Source organism: Elephas maximus, chromosome 1 (assembly GCF_024166365.1).
Source record: "Elephas maximus indicus isolate mEleMax1 chromosome 1, mEleMax1 primary haplotype, whole genome shotgun sequence".
NCBI classification, from domain to species: Eukaryota; Metazoa; Chordata; class Mammalia; order Proboscidea; family Elephantidae; genus Elephas; species Elephas maximus.
The window spans coordinates 240,520,031-240,541,240 of NC_064819.1; the positions used below are offsets into that span (position 1 = coordinate 240,520,031).

At 44.8% G+C, this 21,210-nt stretch overlaps 2 protein-coding genes across 33 annotated transcripts in view; both read left to right on the forward strand.

Annotated features, from left to right (window-relative positions):
• On the forward strand, positions 1-4,690 carry LOC126087876 (uncharacterized). Its single transcript, XM_049905723.1, has 2 exons — positions 1-3,630; positions 3,689-4,690. Exons 1-2 carry the CDS (start codon positions 3,596-3,598, stop codon positions 4,578-4,580), a joined length of 927 nt encoding a protein of 308 aa, XP_049761680.1. The 5' UTR covers positions 1-3,595; the 3' UTR covers positions 4,581-4,690.
• Positions 1-21,210, forward strand: part of AFDN (afadin, adherens junction formation factor) — a 176,259-nt gene that overhangs the window by 125,815 nt on the left and 29,234 nt on the right. For all 32 annotated transcript variants that reach the window (XR_007519849.1, XR_007519853.1, XR_007519855.1 and 29 more), the window contains 4 exons: positions 4,697-4,800; positions 7,106-7,192; positions 20,354-20,419; positions 20,718-20,791. Coding sequence is in view for 6 of the 32 variants with exons in the window: in XM_049905603.1 (XP_049761560.1) it covers positions 4,697-4,800; positions 7,106-7,192; positions 20,354-20,419; positions 20,718-20,791 (331 nt within the window). In the remaining 26 variants the exon portion in view is untranslated. The remainder of the gene's footprint in view (positions 1-4,696; positions 4,801-7,105; positions 7,193-20,353; positions 20,420-20,717; positions 20,792-21,210) is intronic.

Genomic DNA, 21,210 nt, shown 5'->3' on the forward strand with positions numbered 1-21,210 from the left:
CCCATTTGCTGTACCTGCGGTCTGACTGTGACCAAGGTCGCAGTTAGCATTTTTTCAGTTGTATATTCTTACAAGACAGTAGTCCACTAGTGTGTGAGTGCACACCCTTTGCATTGGAAGCAGTCAGTGTACTGCACACAAGGTTTTGTGGAGATCCTGTGATGCTCAGCAGTGAGCCAGTGTTCTGCTCAGTCAGTGTCATGATTAGACTTCTGCCTGGACTGCCTTCTTGGTATTTGATGAGCAGGGTAGGCTGACTCATCCACTAAGAACAAGACTGTAAACTTTGCACTGATCCCAGGAGAGCAGAGTAGCTAAGAATAGCACAAGCCTTGGAACCAGGGTCCCCAAATGCTAACCTCAACTCTCTCCCCTACAAGTTGGATTGTCTCGGGCACTTCATCTCTGTGCCTCAGCTTGCCCATCTGTGAAATGGGTGTTGATAGTACCTGTCCTGTGGGGTGGTTGTAGAGCACCAACAGAGCCATGGTGTAAGTGTGCTGTCACGTTAGCCAAGACACAGCCTGCTTGTGTGCTGATTAACCGACGGCTGTGTCGGACCTCAAGTATATTATAAGCTCCGTGGACTCGTTTTATGTTTGAAAGGTTTTACAGCTCTGCGGAGTTTAAGCACAGCTGATTTCACAAACGTTGTTTCATAATCTCTGATACGTTTTCTTGTTGATGTCTATTGCGGAGAAAATTTAATGAAAATACTGCAGTTATTCCTAAAGCATGAGCATTTGAATTACACCAGTTCGTTCCCTCTCTGCTGCTTTTTGCAGTGTGGAGAATAGCTCAAATGAGTAGAAAATATACCCAAGGTTTAGATGTTAGTTTAAAAAATAATAAATAATAATAGTAAAATGAAGGTCTTAGATACATAAGTTTAGTGTGCATGCTTTGTAAATAAACGGTAGTTAAAAAATTCGTTTTACAAAGGATGCTTCTTCTAGTGAGATGGTGTTGGTTGCAGAACAAAGGATGTGGTTGTCCTTGTAGCCCTCACCAGATTTAGGTGGTTCTGGACTTGGTTCTGGCCCTCAGAGAAGCAGATGCCGAGACAGGATTGGATGCACATGAGAGACGAGGAGGCAGCAGGGACGGGAAGGGAGCACTTGGTCCTGGGGCGGGCCTGGCTCCAGTGAAAGGACGAGAGGCCCAGCTCTGCAGCACAGTTCCAGAAAAGGTTTGGCTGGGCAGTGAGCATCCTGAGCCTTATGTCCTGCTCTAGTGGCCTGGACTGGTGCCCTGCATATCAACAGCCACTGGCCAGGCGGGCGTGGGCATGCGGGAACTCTGTGCCAGAGTAGTGGTGGTCCCAGGGCAGTAGTTGGAGCTGCTGAGTGGGCAGTTCCGTGACCCCTCAGGGCTGTTTAAAGGTCTGCAGCATACCGTCTCAGCAAACCAGAGACCAAGCCCGTCAACAACACGCCTCATGCATTTTACGCACACGTGTGTCATGCTAGTCACTGCTGGCATCGGTGGTCTTCTCAGTTCTTCTCGCCAACTTCTCCACTCTCCCCTCCACCCTCCATACAGCCATCAGACCTTTTAAGCTGGCTTGTTTAGGGCTCTCATGCTGGGAACTCGTCCTCATCACCGCTGGGGAGCATGAGGCCACCCCCATCTCAGTTCCCCCTGAGGGTCACACGTGTCACCTTTATCAAGGTGGAGCTTTGAGCTGCGTGCCCGTGCTCTTGCTCCAGCAGCTCTCTGCCCCGCCATTTCTTTTCTTAAACTCCAGTCTGGAGCCACTTGCTCTTGAAACCCCTCCCCTTCCTCACGCTGGACATACCCTTCCCCAGGCGTCAGCCTTGTTCTTCATGGGTATTTCAGTTACTCGTCCGTACTTCTGCGATGCTGCCCATCACATGGCGCGTGGAGCGTCTTCATGTGTCTGCTTCATGCTGGACTAGCAGTTGCTTCACGAGAGGCTTGTCTGTGCTGCTGCTTTCCCGTATTCCTCTGTCCTAACGTGGTGCCTGTTGCTTGCTAAGTGCTCAGTAAATGTTTTTTGAATGAATACATTGTAAATGAACATACGGGAAGACTAACTTGCAATAGTGCTTTGCACATATGTATAACTAATGTGCCAAAAGCACCGGGCAGTTCTGTGATGTGTGCCACAGTGTAGATGTTTGCTGAATCGGAAACAGTGAGGGCTTGACTTGATGACTGAGTTTCTGGGTGACGCCCCTTAGGCACTGGCGAATGATTAATCTTGTTTCGCATGTGATACTTCATCATAGCCGTGGCATTGCCCCATTATACATACGTGTGAGGTGATACTAGTCCATGCAGCCTAGCACGTGAGGCCTTTAAAGGACTTAGAAAGAAAAGGGTGTTTTCCTGTATGACATCAGCATTTTAATTCTTCACACTCAGTTCTTTATTAAAGAACTACTATGTGCTCTTGGCTTGCATTCCATTTGCTTTTTGTCCTGCACAGTTCTGTGGAGAAGACCATAAAAGCAGCATAGACTCAGACCTGCTCGCAAGTGCGCTTCTTAAGCTAATATGGCATGATAGGGCTCTGCAATGTGGCTCAGGGCTTGGTAGGAGACCTGACTGTCAAAGTAAGAAGATCATCTGCAAGTGGCGAAATTGCAGCCTTGCTAATGTTTGATTCCCGAAAACATGAAAGAGAAGCAAGTTGTAGATGATATTTTAAAGAAAGTAGGTTGAAACAATAATTTTTACTTAACAAAAAAAAGAACTAAGCAGAATTACTTTATATCCTTATTTTAACTGAATGTGATTTTTGATAACTTGTTTTTTTTTGTAAGCACGACCTCATGGCTGTCTAAACATAACAGTCAGAATCATACTTGCTGATGAGACATAGAGCAGATGGAGGACAAGCCAGTGCCACAGAGACCCCAGGCCCTCGTCCCCCTGCTCACGCCCTCGTCCCCCTGCTCACGCCATGTGCTCACGCGCTTGTCCCCGTGCTCACGCCCTTGTTCCTGTTCTCGCTCTGTGAGGGCTAGAGAGACTGCTGCCTAGGGTCTGTAGACAATGGTAGGAAGGGGCCACTTTGAGAAAACGCAACAGGATTGTGCAAGGCCTATGTGACACGACTTGGTCAGAAAATTACTGAGGAAAAAGTCAGATTTGAGTAAATAAAACCTAGTGTTTTTCGAAGGGCTTAGTTTTATGAAGATGTCATTTGTCCCCAATGAAAATATTAAAGGTAATCTTTAGAACTTTATGATTCTAAAATTTATTTGTAAGAATAAATGAAGGTGACTCGTAAGAGAGTTTGCAGAAGGGGCTGTAAAATCATGTGTGTGACCTAATTGTGGGCGGACATCCTCTGTCAGCGCCCTCCTCTGGTCCCCTCTCACGTTTTCCTCCGCTAAACACGTCCTCTGAGTGCTGGCGAGGAGCTCTTGGACCCATGGCATGGGCAGACCCGATGGGAAGTAACCACAGTGCAGTTCAAGGGGAGAGTGGTGCTTCTGGAGCATAGCAGAGGGCGAGGCCAGTTCCTCACAGTTTAGGGAGAGAGAGGTGCTTCTGGAGCACAGCAGAAGGCGAGACCAGTTCCTCACAGTTCAGGGAGAGAGGTGCTTCTGGAGCACAGCAGAGGATGAGGCCAGTTCCTCACAGTTCAGGGAGAGAGAGGTGCTTCTGGAGCACAGCAGAGGGCGAGGCCAGTTCCTCGCAGTTCAGGGAGAGAGAGGTGCTTCTGGAGCACAGCAGAGGGCGAGGCCAGTTCCCCGCAGTTCAGGGGGAGAGAGGTGCTTCTGGGGCACAGCAGAGGGCGAGGCCAGTTCCTCACAGTTCAGGGAGAGAGAGGTGCTTCTGGAGCACAGCAGAGGGCGAGGCCAGTTCCCCGCAGTTCAGGGGGAGAGAGGTGCTTCTGGGGCACAGCAGAGGGCGAGGCCAGTTCCCCGCAGTTCAGGGGGAGAGAGGTGCTTCTGGGGCACAGCAGAGGGCGAGGCCAGTTCCTCACAGTTCAGGGAGAGAGAGGTGCTTCTGGAGCACAGCAGAGGGCGAGGCCAGTTCCCCACAGTTCAGGGAGAGAGAGGTGCTTCTGGAGCACAGCAGAGGGCGAGGCCAGTTCCTCGCAGTTCAGGGAGAGAGAGGTGCTTCTGGAGCACAGCAGAGGGCGAGGCCAGTTCCCCGCAGTTCAGGGGGAGAGAGGTGCTTCTGGGGCACAGCAGAGGGCGAGGCCAGTTCCTCACAGTTCAGGGAGAGAGAGGTGCTTCTGGAGCACAGCAGAGGGCGAGGCCAGTTCCCCGCAGTTCAGGGGGAGAGAGGTGCTTCTGGGGCACAGCAGAGGGCGAGGCCAGTTCCCCGCAGTTCAGGGGGAGAGAGGTGCTTCTGGGGCACAGCAGAGGGCGAGGCCAGTTCCTCACAGTTCAGGGAGAGAGAGGTGCTTCTGGAGCACAGCAGAGGGCGAGGCCAGTTCCCCACAGTTCAGGGAGAGAGAGGTGCTTCTGGAGCACAGCAGAGGGCGAAGCCAGTTCTGCTTTTCTGCCTTCTGTTGGAACCATATGAGAGCAAAACAGAGTCACGACTTTAAATGTCTGGTAATTCAGCCCTCGGAGGAAATAAGGGGCCTAGGGTAAGAAAAGTAAGTGTTGTCACTGGATAATAAGCAGACGGTTATCGACCCCGCCTTCTCGTGGAAGGCCAGGTAGGGCATATGCGCCTCTTCATTCTTCTGACCCCCTTGTCTCCTCAGGATTTTGCAGGCTGATCCCGCATCTGCGCTCACCAGGTACTTGGACCATCTATTTTGAAGGTGCGGATTATGAAAGTCACCTGATGCGCGAGAACACAGAGCTGGTAAGTATCCTGAGGATGACAGGTGGGGGGATGACGGGGAGGAAGACAGGTGGACTGATGGGGAATTTTTAAATTATCCTTGCCTGTTTTTACACAGGAATCTGAAACCCATGATGTATGTACATGTTGTGTGTGTGTCTGTGTATGTCTGTGGGTGTGTATATACTCTCCTCTCCCCCTCATTTTAGACCATGTCTGCACAGGCTGATCTATAAACAGATGGTACTTTTTTAAAAAAGGAATGTTTGTACCCATAGTTACACCTGCCTTAATGCAATATTTTCAGAGTCCATTAATATGGCAGCCTTATCAGAGTCTGTTAGGAAAATATTTTTCTTTGGCAAAAGTATTTTTCCTTACAATTATTTCTCCCTTGTCTTAAATATATGTCAAGTCATTTACTGATTATGTTGTATTTATTTTTGAAAGAGTGATAAGTCACAGTATTACCTGGCTTCATAAACTTTAACAAAGGTCTATTTTGCTTCCTACAGAAAGTTTTAGAGAAAAAATGATGCTTTTCTGTGTTTTAGAAAGGGATGTCAGCTCCAATTTGACTTGTACTGCAAACACTCATGTGTCTTTGTTTAACATCATATCAGCCCAGGGAAGATATAAACAAATGAAATTCTTCCTTTTTAATCTTTGTTCTTTCTCACTTACCTTTAATAAAAAAACAATACCTTTAACAGTATTGTATAAATGCCTTTTTTATCTTTCAAGCCACTTAACAGTTCAAAAGAGCAAGCAGATACTGCCACATGAGTCCAGGTTAATATGGAGAGGGCTCAGTCTGTCAGGTGTGATTGGTGGTAGTTTAATCACCTGTCCATTATTCCGAGAAGGAATGGAAATAGACCAGTGCGCACCAGGGCCAGGATTTAAGGATTCTAGAATGTGAAAACAACTCAGAAGTTTTCTGCAGCTCCAAAGGCTTGGCCTGTGCCATCCTAAGTTATTAATCAGTAGGCGACCAAAAGAATGTGCCTGTTACTACCTGATCTCCCAGAAAACATAGATGATGCAGGGTGGCAGTACTTAATGGATGACGAAGACTGTAGGGCATGTTTTGTATGTTAAATTAAAAGACATTCATTTATTTTTGCTTGCTACTATACTTAGATTTGAGCACGCATCATGTCCCTCTCCGAAAGTTGAATTAATTGGTGTTTGTTCTGTTACCAGTATGTGATCACATTTAACCTACTGATAAAGTGCACATACCTCCCATATTTTTTATTAACCTTACTAGCTGTTGTTTATCAGAATCCAAGTAATAGCAGCAACTTCTAATTTTATGGAAGAACCAAGTCCCTTCTTAGCTGGAATTGCTCATTCTTTATCTTGCTAGTTTATTCACAGATTCCTCAGGAGATTTCAGATTTGATTTTTTTTTTTTTTTTTAATGATAATGTCATCTAATGTTATTTCCTTCAAAATACTCTCTCACAGGCTTCAGCCCTTTTCCTTGTAGATTGACAGCGCCCGTAAAGATTACTTCCTGGGCAGTGTGCCTTCATGCTCATGTATTTATTTAATGAACTTCATCCTTAGTATGTGTGTCCTGCTGATGTTCTTCTTTGATTTTGTTGACTCTTTGGCATGAGGTATGACATGCATATATGATAAAACTTCAAAGGATTATTTCACCTTCTCAGTCTGAGGAATCTGTTGCAGAATGGGCTGTAGTTTAGTAACTTTGGGTTGACTCTCCAGCCAAGTGGCGTTTACATCATAACAGAGAAGTCGGGATACTGTAGCACCAGTCCCGTAGTTGTTTTATTTATTCTATTTAAAATAACTTGCATTTTCCCAAGAGACAAAGACGTTAGATCATTTCTGTTTTGACTATTTATTGCTACCCTTCACAGTATAAAATAAAGTTAAACCTCTTTAAAAAAAAAAAAAAAAAAAACTTGGTTATTTGTTTTGAAGGGTAACAAAGTAAAATTGGATTTTGTCTTTATGATCAGATTTTTTAACAATAGACCAGGGCTCCAATTAAACTTCAGTTTTTGTTTTATAAATTAAGTTCCTCAAATGATACTTTAATAGCATCTGTGATTAGCTTCGCCTTCAAGACTCTCTGAGTCAAGAGTATTGATATTTAGTTTATCAGAGTAATACTTGAAAATTATGCGTATTATTTGATTTTTTTTTTTTTTTACAGTTTTCCTCTCCTGCCCTTTTTCATTTTCTTTCCCCATTCACTGCATTGAATATGATCGAGTAGATCATAAGTCAGCTAACCACATAGAAGCTCTTCCTTTCAGTCATAAGATAAATCTTTGTTTCCTTCCTTTAGGCCCAGCCGCTGAGGAAGGAACCTGAAATAATCACTGTGACCCTCAAGAAGCAGAACGGAATGGGCCTTAGCATTGTCGCAGCAAAGGTAGGACAGGACCGTGATGTGTAAATTGTCCTCTGAACGCTAAGTCGGTCCTCGTTCAGAGCTGAGTTGTGTGGGAGTACTGGACCGCCTGGTGAGATGCATGTTCAGTTTTGTTTTTGTGGGAGGAGAGGAATAGTGTTGGTGAATGGAACCACTGTGTTTAGGCTCAGTGAGGTGAGAGGTGATCTCTTCCTCTGAAAATGTAGTCGGAGTGAGTGACGCCTTGAGGCTGAGCAGCTGGTGCTCAGACAGGCGGTGGAAAGGCATCGTCAAAATGGGAAGAAGCACCGGCTCCCTAGAAAACTGCTTGGTTTGCTGGAATCAGAAAAACAGATCCGTAACTGCATCAGCGGCTGGGTCTGAGAGACCCTTTTTCCAACTTTCATGCAGATAAGAATCAGAGATTTCTGGTCCCAATCCCCGGCTGTTCTCTCCAGAAGGCAGGGAGTGGAGCTCTGGAAATTGCCTTCTTCTCCTGGGCTGCCTCTGGTTCTGGTAGCACAGATTTTGGGGCCACCCTCCAGGAGCTCTTGGTGTTCGAGTCCCTTCACCTTCCAGTCTGTGGCAGTGGACACAAAACTGCCCACGTCAAGTTCTTGACCCAGAGTCAGTGTGCTCAAACTGTGGTATTGAATACAGCGTGCAGGCCAGAAGGACAGATAGGTCAGTCTTAGAGGAAATACAGCCAGGATGCTCCTTAGAAGCGAGGAGGCGAGGCTTCGGCTTGCTTACCGTGGACATGTCATCGATGGCTAGAAAAGGACATCATGGTTGGTAAAGTGGAGGGTCAGTGAAAATGAGGAAGTCCTTCCCATAACAGTCCTCATCTCCCCCAGGCGGAAGGAGCGGGTTGACATAAAAAGAAGCATGAGAGGACAAATGCAATATTTGCAAAATTACCTTTGTGTATATTGAGTAGAAAGTAGTTTGTTATAAAACACAAATGACCTCTGAATCCTTGCTATTATAAACATACTTGTGATTTGTGCTAAGGAGAGAGTCTTGGTGTCTGTATGGTGCAGTCGCTGACTCCCCTTCACCTAACTTAGAAGTCCACAGGGGAACAACTTTAGGATATCATAGTACTTTTAAAACTGGAACTTCATAAAAACTTTTCTCAATATTAGAATAAGCTTGTGGCTAAATGTTAAAATAGTATTTATTTCAGAAGAGAATATCGAGTTCCTATTGTATCTTCCTGAGGTTAAACGAAAAATAGGGTGTAAGTTTCCACTTTTTTTTATCTTTACATCTTTAGTGTTTTTCTTGTATCTTATACCAAGAGAGACACTTAAAAAGAGATGTGTAGCAGAAAAAGCTGGGAAATAACAATGTTAACAGCATTTCTAGCTGGGATTTTGGGGTTTAGTGGGGAATTGTAACAGAAGAGGGAGTTAGGTATAGATCAGAAGATGAACTTTCACCAGTCAAAGCCAGGTTGACCAGCATGGCTGATGTGTACGTCTCCAGCGGTCTGTGAATACAGAACCAAGCACTCCTCCCCACCCCGGTCACCTGTACAGCTGGAGGGAAGGGGAAGGCTTCTGCTCATTCTCTTGGCCCTGTGTCACAATCCTTTTTTCACAATCCTTGTGTCACAATCACGGAAAGCCAGCCCCCTTCCCGGTAGTTGGTTGGGGTGGCTGGAGAGGTGCCTGTTCCTCCCCTTCCCGGGGACACAAACACGCGCCATCTGTAAGGTGGAGGAGGGGAAGCCTCCCCAGCAAAGAAGTGATTTTCATTTTGTTCTTGTTTCTGGTTTTTTAAAATATTTTCCACAGTGGATAGTATGTACACTGACGCCTGTGAGAGCTGGAGCTTGATGGGACTGCCTTATTTTTCCAGGTCTCGCAAGGTTTCCGCCTTTGACAGGGTGCAGCCTTACCACTTTTCTATTGCTCTCCGTTAATGGAAAATATTTGAGTTTTCCTTCTCTTAACAGGTTTCCGCCTTATATGGGCTCCAGCTTTCGTAGGTCTTACTCCATAAATTAAAACTAGAAGAAACATTAAAAAGTGGTTTTTGAAAGAGAATCCAAGTTTAGTTATGAGTAAGATGGTCAATGTATTAGCTTATACAACAGATTTAATGAGACTAAGTGTGGATTTGACGCTCATGAATGTTATTTTTTATCTGGTGAAAGTTCTTTTCTTCTCCCACCAAGGATAGCAGTAACCTTGAGCAGTCCATTCACCTGTCAGTACAGGCAGTCCTGGATTACAGACGAGTTTCATTCCTAAATCTGACTACGTCAGATTTGTACGTCAGTCAGAACAGCTAGGTATGGTTTATATCGAACGTCAATCAAACGATTGTCTCAGTATATCGTGTACCTTTCTGTGAATAAAAAACATTAAAGAAACACTTCCAGATACACTAAAACATCTTTAACATAATTATGTGGTAGTAACGATAATGTTTGGGTGTGCATTGCAAAGTAGCACCCATTCGTTATTATGAACCACTGTATGTACCTTGAATTTTTAATATAGTAAGTTTTACAGGGTTTGGTGCATAACTATGGATCGTACGTAGGTAGGACATGTAACCCGCAGACTGTGTCTACATGCCTCTGAGGGACTGGGCCAAAAGGCATGATGCAGGAAATGCCAGCGTGGATCATTCTCCATGTGTGGATATTTAGTGAATGTGTCAGCTCTGTAACTGGCGTGCAGGTCCATGAGGGCCTCTCTGAGGATATGACTTAGAAGCTGAGACTTGAAGGGGTGTGGTGTTAGGTGAGTAGGGAGGCCCAGGGGAGGTGGCTTGTGCAGAGACCTCAGGCAGGAGGAAGCCTCAGCTCTCCAGAGTCAATGACTGGAGCCCAGGGCATAAGGGGAAGCTGTCTGAGGTGGACTGGACAGGTAGGTTGGGACCAGGTCATGGAGAGCAAGAGGCGGCATACTTTTCTGTGAAGGGTCACATTGTAAATTTTTGTGGGCCATATGGTCTGCACTGCAGCTACTCAACTCTGCCACTGTAGCTCCAAAGCAGCTACAGACGATGCACAAGTAGATGAGCGTGGCTGTGTTCCAATAAAACTTTATTCACACACACAGGTGGCTACTTGCCGGCGTGGGGTGGGGACTTGTGGCTGTAGGCCCGACAAGCTGTGGGTTTTATTACAACTGAAGCAAGGAGCCGAAGAAGCAGCTTAAGTAACAGTGCCATATGGTCAGCACAGTTTTGAAATGTGTTTTCACAAGTTCATGGCGCTTGGATTCAAGGAAGTAGAACCACAGGGACTAGTAAGCGTGCTTTTACTGGCATCCCAGATGGAAGGTGCTGGAGGCTAACAACGGGGAAGTGGCAGAGGCAGAGAAGCGACAACTACTGCAGGCCTGTCTTGGTGCAGAGCACACGACCCCTGCTACAGCAGATGCCCTTTGAGGGCAGGGCTGAGTTCCTGGTGCACAGTGGGGGTTAATGTCGTATTTGCTGAATGGGTCAGTCCTGGATCAGTTAGTGAATTGGATACAGTGAGTGAGAGGGAAATACCAAAACGAGTCCTGGTTCCATCTCGAGCAGCCTGGTGGGTGGAGGCTGTTACTGAAGATGGGTTGCTGAGGTAGGAGAATGAAAGGGGGCAGTTTTCGTGGTGGGGCTCTAGAGAACAGTTTTGAACATGTCGCATTTGAGATTTGGGTTGTCTGCCAAAATGGGTGAATGTGTTACCTAGTAGATAGTTGCTAGAAAGGTGCAGCAAAAGAAATAATTCATGCACATTGCTGAAATAACTATGTCGTTGTGTAGTTGATACGCATGGACTATTGTTGTGGTGGTAGTGTGTGCCGCCAGTTCTGACTCACAGCAACCCCATGTGACAGAGTAGAACTGCCCTGCTCCGTAGAGCTTCCTAGGTGTGTTCTTTCCGGGGACCGATCACTTGGCCTTTTCTCCCAAGATGCTGCTGGTGGGTTTGAACCACCGACCTTTCATTAGCAGCCAAGCACTTAACCGTTGCACCACCAGGGCTCCTTGATATGTACCATACCAAAACCAAACCCGTTGCCTTTGAATCAGTGTCAGCCTGTAGCAACCCGGTACATACCATAGGTGTACATAAATTATAATAATAGAACAGATTTGCTTTCAGGGATGCAGTGTAAGGGTCAGGTCTGCATATGGGGCCAGGGGCTTTGCTTTCGACACCATTTGTAGTCGTCAGCCTGCCTCTGGCTGCGTCTCTAGCAGGGCTTGCATGACTACATGGCACTGTTAGGAGCAGTGCTGCCCAGTGTCAGATGCCTGAGCTCTGGATCACTGCCACAGTGCAGATCTGACTGCCACACAGTAGCCATGGGACCCTGTGCAAATTGCTTACCCTCTGAAGCCTCAGTTCTCTGCCTTTAAGATGACAATAACAGCAGGCTACCGTATTAAGAGAAGTCACGTAAAGTAGTTTGAACCTGGTAATTGATAATCAGGAATCCCTAGGTGGTGTAGATGGTTATTGGCAGAAAGGCTTGGTGATCTGCTTTCAAAAAATCAGCCATTAAACCCTATGGATGACAGTTCTACCCTGACACACGTGGAGCTGCCAGGAGTTGGAATGAACTCCATGGCAACTGACTACTGGTACTTAACAGTCAGACAGTAAACATTATCTGTCATTTTTATTATTCTTGATCCCTTGCTGCATCGCGTCATAATTTTTTTCTGCAGAAGAGCCTGGGGGCTTTCTGTAGTTAAATTTTACCCTCCGTAACATGTACCATGTCTGCGTGCTTGTTTTTTCTATAAGCTGTTGTGGTTTTTGTATCTGGCCCAGTCTTTTTAGATTTTTTTTTATAATTAGTGTGGCTTAGCTGCTGCAGCCTTGAGAAGTTTTGGTGCTCAGCTCCCTGACTCTCCTTCCACATTGTGGTTAAGTTTTATGAAATCCAGATGATTGGGAAGCAGTGTGTGTATGCAGTTTACTTTATAAAAAACTACTTTGGGGGAAGTTTAGAATGCTACTTCTTACTCATCCCCGGGACAACACAATGCTTCCTGTTTGGTTTGGATTTTTTAAATACAAAGAATCTCTTCCGTTTTTACTTTCCTAGTTCTTCCTAAAGAGTAATAAACGGCAAAGTAGATGAAAATCAGAGCCGTCTGATTACGTAAGATCTGAATGTTGCGCTGATTCTGGTGAGTGTTGACAAACGCCACAGTCTCTCTGAGCCAGCTCGGGATTGGGCTGGTCGGTCTTGAACCCCGGCCGTGTGGGTTGCTGTTGAAGACCGAGAGGGTAGACCGTTGGTTTTTCCAGTTGGAGAAGTTGCTGGAGCCCTCGAGATGAAAATGTGGTTCTCCGTTGTCGGCAGAGTGGAATCTGTGGTGAGTTTCTCCGTGGTGCTGTTGTCGGTGTTCCCTGCTCTCTGGGGAATGCCTTTCTTCCACTGTCACTTGCCTAAACCTGTCAATAATTGACTTGCTCTGAAGCAGCCATGTAATGCAGCCTGTAATCACACACCCAGATGATTGTTGCTCCCTGTCTTCATGCTGCAGGTTCTTAAGGTCTGTAAAAATACAGGGCTCCTGTGCACTCTAAGATTTAATCCTGCTGGTTACAACACGGTGAGAACTGCTTCAGTAACAGCAGTGGCTGCTGTCTAATTGGCTGACAGTATGTGCAGGAATATCCATATTCCTTTTGGGCATATTAGGTGGTTTTACTGTATGTAGACTTTCTCTAAACCTTTGTTTTTTTCCTGAAAGTGAACATAAAAATGACAATTTTAAAAGCACTTAGGGTATTTTACTATTTTATTTAAAAACGGCTAGTTAAATACTGCTGCAGAGATGTTCTGGTTTGTACTTTTAGATTGTATGCTGGTTTTGTTTTCAAAGCTTAGTTGCTTAAAACACAGAATAAGAGTTTTGCGCCTTGCGAATGAGAGCGTGAGGACGGTGTTCACCAGTCTGCCTCCTGCCGGCGTGCAGGGTGAGTCCTTCCACCAGCTGTACTTCAGTCCTTTGAAGGGCTGAGCACCTCCCTCCCCTGTGCTTTAATCATCTGACTTCAGTCCTTTGAAGGGCTGAGCACCTCCCTCCCCTGTGCTTTAATCATCTGATTGCTACCACGCAGGGAGACCTGGTCTGAGGACCTAAGTCAGGAGACCCTTGGCTCCTGTTGAAGTCAGTTCCAGAGAACTTGGTGTAACTGACACTTTGTTCAATGGAAATACCAAAAGCAACTTTCATTAAATTGTGCCAAACTACACAGTGCTCGTCATGGCTAGTGCTCATGAATCGGGAAGCAGTATTTCATATTTTTGTTCCAAAATAGTAAATTATGTAATAGAATAATATTTTTGTCTATTTTTATAATTATGGCTTAAGTGTTATTTCTCGAATTGAGTGCAAGAGTGAATTCAGTCTACAATGTCAAAATAATATAACAGAGGTATAAAATGGGAATACTCTAGAGCAGAGCTGCCATGCTTTCATTCTGTGGGACAGGTGGAGGACAGTGCTGTTTGGGGGGCCCACCTGGGTAAAGAGGCTCCTGGGCAGCCCCTGTCCAGCGGCCTCCTCACCCTTCCACTTGGCATCCAGGATACAGCCTTCGGGAGGGAGGCTGTCCCTGTCACCCCTGTGTCCCCGTCATCCCTGTTGCTCCCACCCCTCTGAGGGTCTGTCTCTCAGCCCACCATGAGGATCTGGGGACGCTCTGTATGTGGTCCCTGGTGAAAGTCACACAGCCCACATCTCACAATTTTCAGGGATTCGTGGACCTCCTGAAGCCCAGCTGAGGGCCTCAGGGAAGGTTCCCCAGCTAGTGACTCCATTTATGGTCAGGGGACATGCTGCTAGTCTGTGTCTCACAGGTAGGGCCACAGGGCGGAGGGCTGGGTCCCCTCGAGGCGACTGGTACACACCCTGCCTGTCGGGGCAGTCTGTCACATACCTTCAGTGTGGCTGCAGGTAGGCAAGAACGAATTTTACAACTGGGTATTTTAGAGTTAAGATAATTCCTACCAGAAGACAGCTTCAGAATGTTACTCAAGCCCTAGTCTGGATTTTGACAGTTTATGAAATCAGAACTACTTGTTTGGCTGGAAATAAGCAATTAAAAACACTGAGAAAAGAAGCCGGAGCACTGTACTAAGTTAGGCCTGGTGCGACTTCAGTATCCCCGAGCTCCTGGGTGGTGCCAACTCATTGTTGTTTCAGACCCTGTAGCTAAAGAAACCAGATGTTCTGTGCCTGAAACAATAGGCTCGCCTTGGTGCTGTGGGAGGCATGCCCTTCCGCCTGCTGCCCGTTTTTTTTGGATCGTGTTGTAATGATGTCCCCATGCTGTTACTCACAGCACTCCCACACTGGGCTGCGCCTCTGCGCGAGGTGAGACCACCTGCCCTTCCTGCCGCCTCCCAGAGCTGGCTAGCACGGCCAGCCGGGAGGGCAGGACGCTGCAGGCAGCCTTTCCTCCTGGCCCTTTCTCAGCAGACTTCAGGGGAGCAGTACATGAGGCACTAGTAGGTGAGTGTTCCCCCTCAGTTCCAGGGCCTAACGTGTAGCTGGGGGAGCTGTATTTCTCTTCGGTAACTTTTCTTTTTTTTAGCTTATGACCATCTCCCTCCATAATTTTTTTCTACAAGTTGGCTTCAGATGCAGTTTCTTCACCTTTTTTCTCCCAGCTCTGCCCTTTCTTCTCTCTCCTCTCTCTTTCATGAGTCCCACCTCCCTCTCAACCCCCATCTTACTCTTTCAAGAAAAGACACACAGTTTGAAGATAACATTTTAAGATCAAAGTTTTGAGATCACACGTGTAGTGATTTTTGGTTGCATTTCATTTTAATTGCTGTTTTCTTAAAAAAGATTTAGGGTATAGATTTGCCTTTCTTTTGTACCACCTGGCTAGTATATTTTGGGGATCATTCTGGGATGTTCCTAAGTTATGTTGGAGGCCCACAAGCGCCGAGTGAAGCTCTGTGGATGTGGTGCCGCTTATGCTTCCGGGGAGACTTGCGTTAGTGGTAAGAGGATTTACTCCAGTGTCTGAGCTTGTTGAATTCATCCCAAAGTTATAGTCAGTTAAATTCGTAATCCATGGTACCTGGAAACTACTTCCCAAAGATTCTTTTTTAAAGAAATCTGATTTATTTAGTGAGTAATGGGCAATCTTAAATGGTTATGATGATTATTTTGCAAATTATTTTGGGCAAAAAAAAAAAAAAGACAAAAAATGCAATAATATCTTTTCAAATAACCATTTTAAGTACTTTTAGACAAGTAATTCTTTAAACGACACAGTCTTTGTATGTTTATCTTTTATACTCTGCTCTCAGTTTTAACGGCTCTTGTTACCTTTCTCGAGGTTTGAAATCAGGGTGTAGCAAGTTAGCATACGTGCTGTATTTTATGAGTGAGATCTCACTTTGACCCAGCCGTCTACGTATTTATCAACTTATTGCTAGTACCTGTGGACACTAATAACATACGTACTGTGAACCCTGTCGATTTTAGAGCAGTACTGTCCAGTGGAAATAGCATGTGGGCCACATATCTAATTTTAAATGTTCTACTAACCACAGTAAAAAGATTTTTTTTAATGAAATTATTTTTAAAGACATGCTTTATTTAACCCAGCAAATCCAAAGTGCTATCAGTTCAACATGTAGTCAGTGTAAAAGTTATTGATGAAATATTTTACATTGTGTTTTCTGTATTGAGTCTTTGAGATCTGAGTGTGTTTTACATTTACTGAACATTTCAGTGTTCACTAGCCACTTGTGGCTACACTATTTTGCAGTACAGTTTAAAAAACAAATACTTTTTGCTGTAGTCGATTTCGACTCATAGCAACCCTATAGGACAGAGTAGAACTGCCCCATAGGATTTCCATGGAGTAGCTGATGGATTTGAACTGCTAGCCTTTTGGTTAACAACCCATCAGAGCTCCGCAGTAGTTTAGGGTGTCCGATATTTCTTGTTACCGACACCTGAAAAGCTACTTCTTTACACTTCTATACTGGGCTTGTGTCAGTACTTAAATAGCTTGTATTTACATTATTTTAGTGACTGATGTGATACATTGGGAAACCTGGTCATGCAGTGGTCAAGAGCTCGGCTGCTTACGAAAAGGCTGGCAGTCCGAATCCACTAGGTGCTCCTTGGAAGCCCTGTGGGGCAGTTCTCCTCTGTCCTATAGGGTCACTGTGAGTCAGAATTGACTCGATGGCAAGGTCCTTGGTTTTGGGTGGCACACTTATATGTAGCAGCTAAAAAAGTTGAAACTTCTGGACCTCATTTTCCTTTTTTGATTGGAAAATGAATAGACTTACTATAAAGTTAGCTTTAATATTGTGTGTGTGTGCGCAATAGAAGCTAGTAAGATTATTTTAATTAATCTTCTCTAAGTTCCCTCTTAGTGGGCCAGATTGTTCTGTGCATTCTTGTTTAGAAATAAGATAAATTAAGAGATTTCATCTTTCTGAAATTAATAAATTTTATTTTATGTAACTTTTAGCATAGGCTGTGGCATTCTTGTTTTTGTTTAAATGAAGTGGGGCAGGTGGGGAAAGTGCTTGTTAACCTTAGGGAACTGTTAGCATTTGCCTGGGCTGCCCTAGCCACCACTGAACCCAGAGTCCGTCCATGGCTCCCAGCATCAATGGCGGTCAACAGGGAAGAAACAGAGCTTATTTGTCCTGCTTTCTGCCTGGTCAGGTCGTCAGTCCTGACCAAGCCTGCCGTGGCCAGATCAAGACCTTTGGTCATGTGATAGTTGGGCAGAGAATGTGACATTTGATCCTGGGAGTAATTGTAGTCTCCAGCTTTTCATCTGTAATTTTGTTTTTGTAAAAGAATTGACATTATAGCTGCAATTTTTCTACAGCAATTCTATCCGCAACCCACACTGCTCCTGTGTAAGTGTGAGCTGCAGCTGAAGTAAGGGGAGGATTCAAATAAGCACAGAGGTGGGAGGGAGCCAGTGAAGGCAAGCAGGACTTTCCACTGGAGCCAGGCCGTCTGTGGGGGGCTGATGGGCTAGGAATCAGTTCCCAGAAGTGGAGGCCAAGCTGTCTGCTAATAGAGGATATTCACCAGGTAATCGTGCGAGGCCAGGACCGCGTTCAGAAGGTCCAGATGCCAGCCAAAGCTTGAAGCCCTGTTAGAAGATTCTAGATCTAGACACGTTACTTCTGATCATGTCTGTCTGTCTCTTTTAAGAATATATTTTTAAAACAGCCTATTTTGTGATGTTGATGACTTTTAATTAAAGTCTATTTTTAGTTAAAACCTTAAGTAGACATTTTAGACTCTAGTGATTCGTTTGAATTGAGGTCTCTAATAATCATGAACTTTCTGAGATGAAGACCTCTTTTTGCTATGAGAGATATAGATTCATGTTATTTGGAATTAAATAAGCAAGTCCAGATGGATTTTCATCGTGGAAGAAAATAATATCTATCATTTGTCAAATACTATGCTTTCTCATTATTCGTTACCTGACTGTAATGCAGCGTGTACCGCTTCCTAAAATAGCACATTTGGTGCCATAGGCTGAAATGCTTAGGGTTTCTAGCTTTTCTGTTAAAACCGAAAGCCCAGTGCAATCGAGTCAATTCCGACTCATAGCAACCCTAGAGGACAGAGTAGAACTGCCCCACAGAGTTCGCAAGGAGCGCCTGGCGGATTCGAACTGCCGACTGTTTGGTTAGCAGCCGTAGCACTTAACCACTATGCTACCAGGGTTTCTGCTTTTGTGTTGGGGGTGGTGTGGTGTAAATTGTGATTTTTTGTTGTTGTTGTTGTTAGAAAACCAGTATATCACTTGGGATGGATTTGAAGTGAATTGGGCCATAATCAGATTTTAAGTGGCTAAACAAAGTTTAAAAAGCAAGTACAGTAAAATCTACTAGAGCCAGAACCTGTGTAAGGGGGAAACCTGTTTAAGAGGGAAAACTCTCGGTATTTGTGAGGTAGGATTCTTAATAGAGAGCAATACAAAAGACTGCACCCTGTCAAAGCTGGAAAACTTGCCAGAAAAATAAGGCAGCCCCGTCAAGTTCTGGCTGCCACAGGCTTTATTATAATAATAACAGAAGATATTTCTGGTACAGGACCAGCAGTACCAGATGGTACACACACCAGATAACACACTCACCTTCCGATAGTGCAACTTTGAGTACACGTTGCTGACTGTCCTTAGTCCACGCAGAGTTACACTTCCATTCAACAACGTGCTGACAGTTCCTAAAGAAAGCCACTTGAAAAAGGGCACAGCTCAGATATCCCCTCATTTGACCAACTCCACCCTAGGCGCAGCGTATTTCCAGAGTAAGCCACATGTCACGTCGTACTTGATCCGTTTTCTAAGGTTTCAAGACAGTGACAGTATGGTAAAGGACAACAATGCAGAGGAAGTAAGTCCTGATTACTATACGCACACACTTTCGACAGCAGGGGGAAACCTTTCACAAATAAGACCCAGATAAAGAACAGGCAAACAGCAACTTCGTACAAGAAACATAACACATCCTGTACACTGTTTTCACTGCGCTGTCATCATCTGTCCAAACGCGTCCTGGTTCACTTGGTGTCATCGTCAGTATCTGCCTGCCTTGCCACCCGGAAACCACTCCATCTGCTAGAGCTGCTCCGACGTGTGCCAAGGCTCTGCTGCGTGCATGCGGCCGTCGCCAGCCTTGTCGACGTGTGGTGGCACGTCTCTCTCCTACTGTTTCCTTTTCAGTGTTTGCCACATGCAGGGTTTTTTTTTCCCCTTGTGTAAATATTGGAATATAAAAATACAAGGGTAAATTACATTTTGTATTAAGATGATTAATAGCATATATCATTAAAAGTGGTTTTTAGTTCACTATTTAGCACATTCTCAAACTGCCTTCTGGATTCCAAGTCTGTTTTAGTCTTCTCATCAAGCAGTTGTTCAGACAGAGCAAGGGGATACTTGGTGGTTTAAAGTCAGGAATGGTGTGGGTCAGGGTTGTGTTGTTTCACCACACCTATTCAATCAGTGTGGTCAGCAAATAATCTGAGAACTGGACTGTATGAAGAAGGATGGGCATCAGGACTGGAGGAAGACTCATTAATAACCTTCAATATGCAGATGAAGCAACCTTGCTTGCTGAAAGTGAAGAGGACTTGAAGCACTTACTGATGAAGATCAAAGACCACAGCCTTCAGTATGGTTTGCCCCTCAACATAAAGAAAACAAAAATCCTCACAACTGGACCAATGAGCAACATCATGATAAACAGAGAAAAGATTGAAGTTGCCAAGGATTTCATTTTACTTGGATCCACAATCAACAGCCATGGAAGCAGCAGTCAAGAAATGAGCTGATGCATTGCATTGGGTAAATCTGCTGCAAAGGACCTCCTTAAAGTGTTGAAAAGCAAAGATGTCACCTTGAAGACTAAGGTGCGCCTGACCCAAGCCATGGTATTTTCAGTCGCCTCACATGCATGGGAAAGCTGAACGGTGAATAAGGAAGACTGAAGAATTGGCACATTCCAATTGTGGTATTGGTGAAGAGTATTGACTATACCATGGACTGCCAGAGGAACAAACAAATCTGTCTTGGAAGAAGTACAGACAGAATGCCCCTCAGAAGCAAGGATGGTAAGACTTCAGCTTACTTCCTTTGAACATGTCATCGGGACAGACCATTCCCTAGAGAAAGACATCATGCTTATTAGTAAAGTGGAGGGTCAGGGAAAAAGAGAGAGACCGTCAACGAGATCGACTGACAGAGTGGCCGCAACAGTAGGCTCAACCCTACCTGCCGCTGGGAGGGTGGTGCAGGGGCGGGCAGCGTTCTGTTCTCTTGTATAGAGGGTCGCTATGAGTTGGAGTTGGAGCCCACTCAGCAGCACCTAACAACAACAACAACAACAACAACATCAACTGATTAATTAATAACTGATTTTTTTTCTTCAGGAGTGTATTTCTTTTTAATTCAAAAACAAAATAGTAACATTTCTTGTTAGTTTCTTAATTTTACCAAATACAAAGTTGATGCTGTGAATACAGTTTTGATATATTAATATAGTTTTTATCGTCCTAATTTGCACGCAGAAAGAAAAACCAGGGCTTTGTCACAGCTGTCCGTGTACGTGTGGTGGTTTTGTTTGGTGCTGCTGTACTGAGTGCTGTCTTTCCTACTGCACCCTTTTCAGTGTGGTGTTTCTTCTTTTTGCTTAGGGTGCGGGTCAGGATAAACTCGGAATCTATGTCAAATCTGTTGTCAAAGGAGGCGCTGCAGATGTGGTTAGTATAAATTTAAAAATGTAAATTTCCAGCGTAGTGCATTTAACCAGTGGTGTGAGATAATCCACTGGTAGATTTAGTTATGAAACACTATGTAACATTTGCTAAAAAAGAAAAAAATTTGTGAAAGAATGAGTACAGTATGTACTAACTACCTTTTCTTGTTCTTCCCCTCTCCCCTCTGCTATTCCCACATCCTAACGCACACCCATCTGCACACTCACTCACACCCGCACACTCACACACACGTGCTCACACACACGGGCTCACACACACGCAACCCTCTGGGTGTAAACAGGACGGACGGCTGGCTGCAGGTGACCAGCTCCTCAGTGTGGACGGGCGGAGTCTGGTAGGACTGTCTCAGGAGAGGTATGACTTTTTGTTTGACGATCTATGCTTGCAGTTTATGCAGTTTTTGATGATATTTGGCATTAAATCTTGGAATTGGAAGATGAAAAATAACGCTGAAAAGTCATATTCTTTTCATCTTTTAAAGTGTAAAACTCTTAGTGTATGTGACATTCCATTTGCTAGCAGATTATAAATATGTATTTTGGCCTGGAACAGTTTCTTTGAAACTAAAAAGAATACTGTGTACTTCTTGAAGTTTCTGAATGTCATCTTATTATTCTTGATATAATAATAGATGTGTTCTCAGGTTTTGGTAGTTAAATTACCTGCATGCCTGCTTCTTCCTTTAAAAATTACCTGAAAGTCAAGAGTACCACCCAGAAGAGCAGGCGAAGCTGCCAGATACGGCCGTGGTCATAGGCCACCGTGGCAACAGG

Bases quoted from the DNA above. Each gene is read 5' to 3' on its own strand.
- LOC126087876 (XM_049905723.1), top strand. From the start codon at position 3,596: ATGAGGCCAGTTCCTCACAGTTCAGGGAGAGAGAG. The intron at 3,631-3,688 runs GTGCTTCTGGAG...AGGGAGAGAGAG, and splicing joins CACAGTTCAGGGAGAGAGAG to GTGCTTCTGGAGCACAGCAG.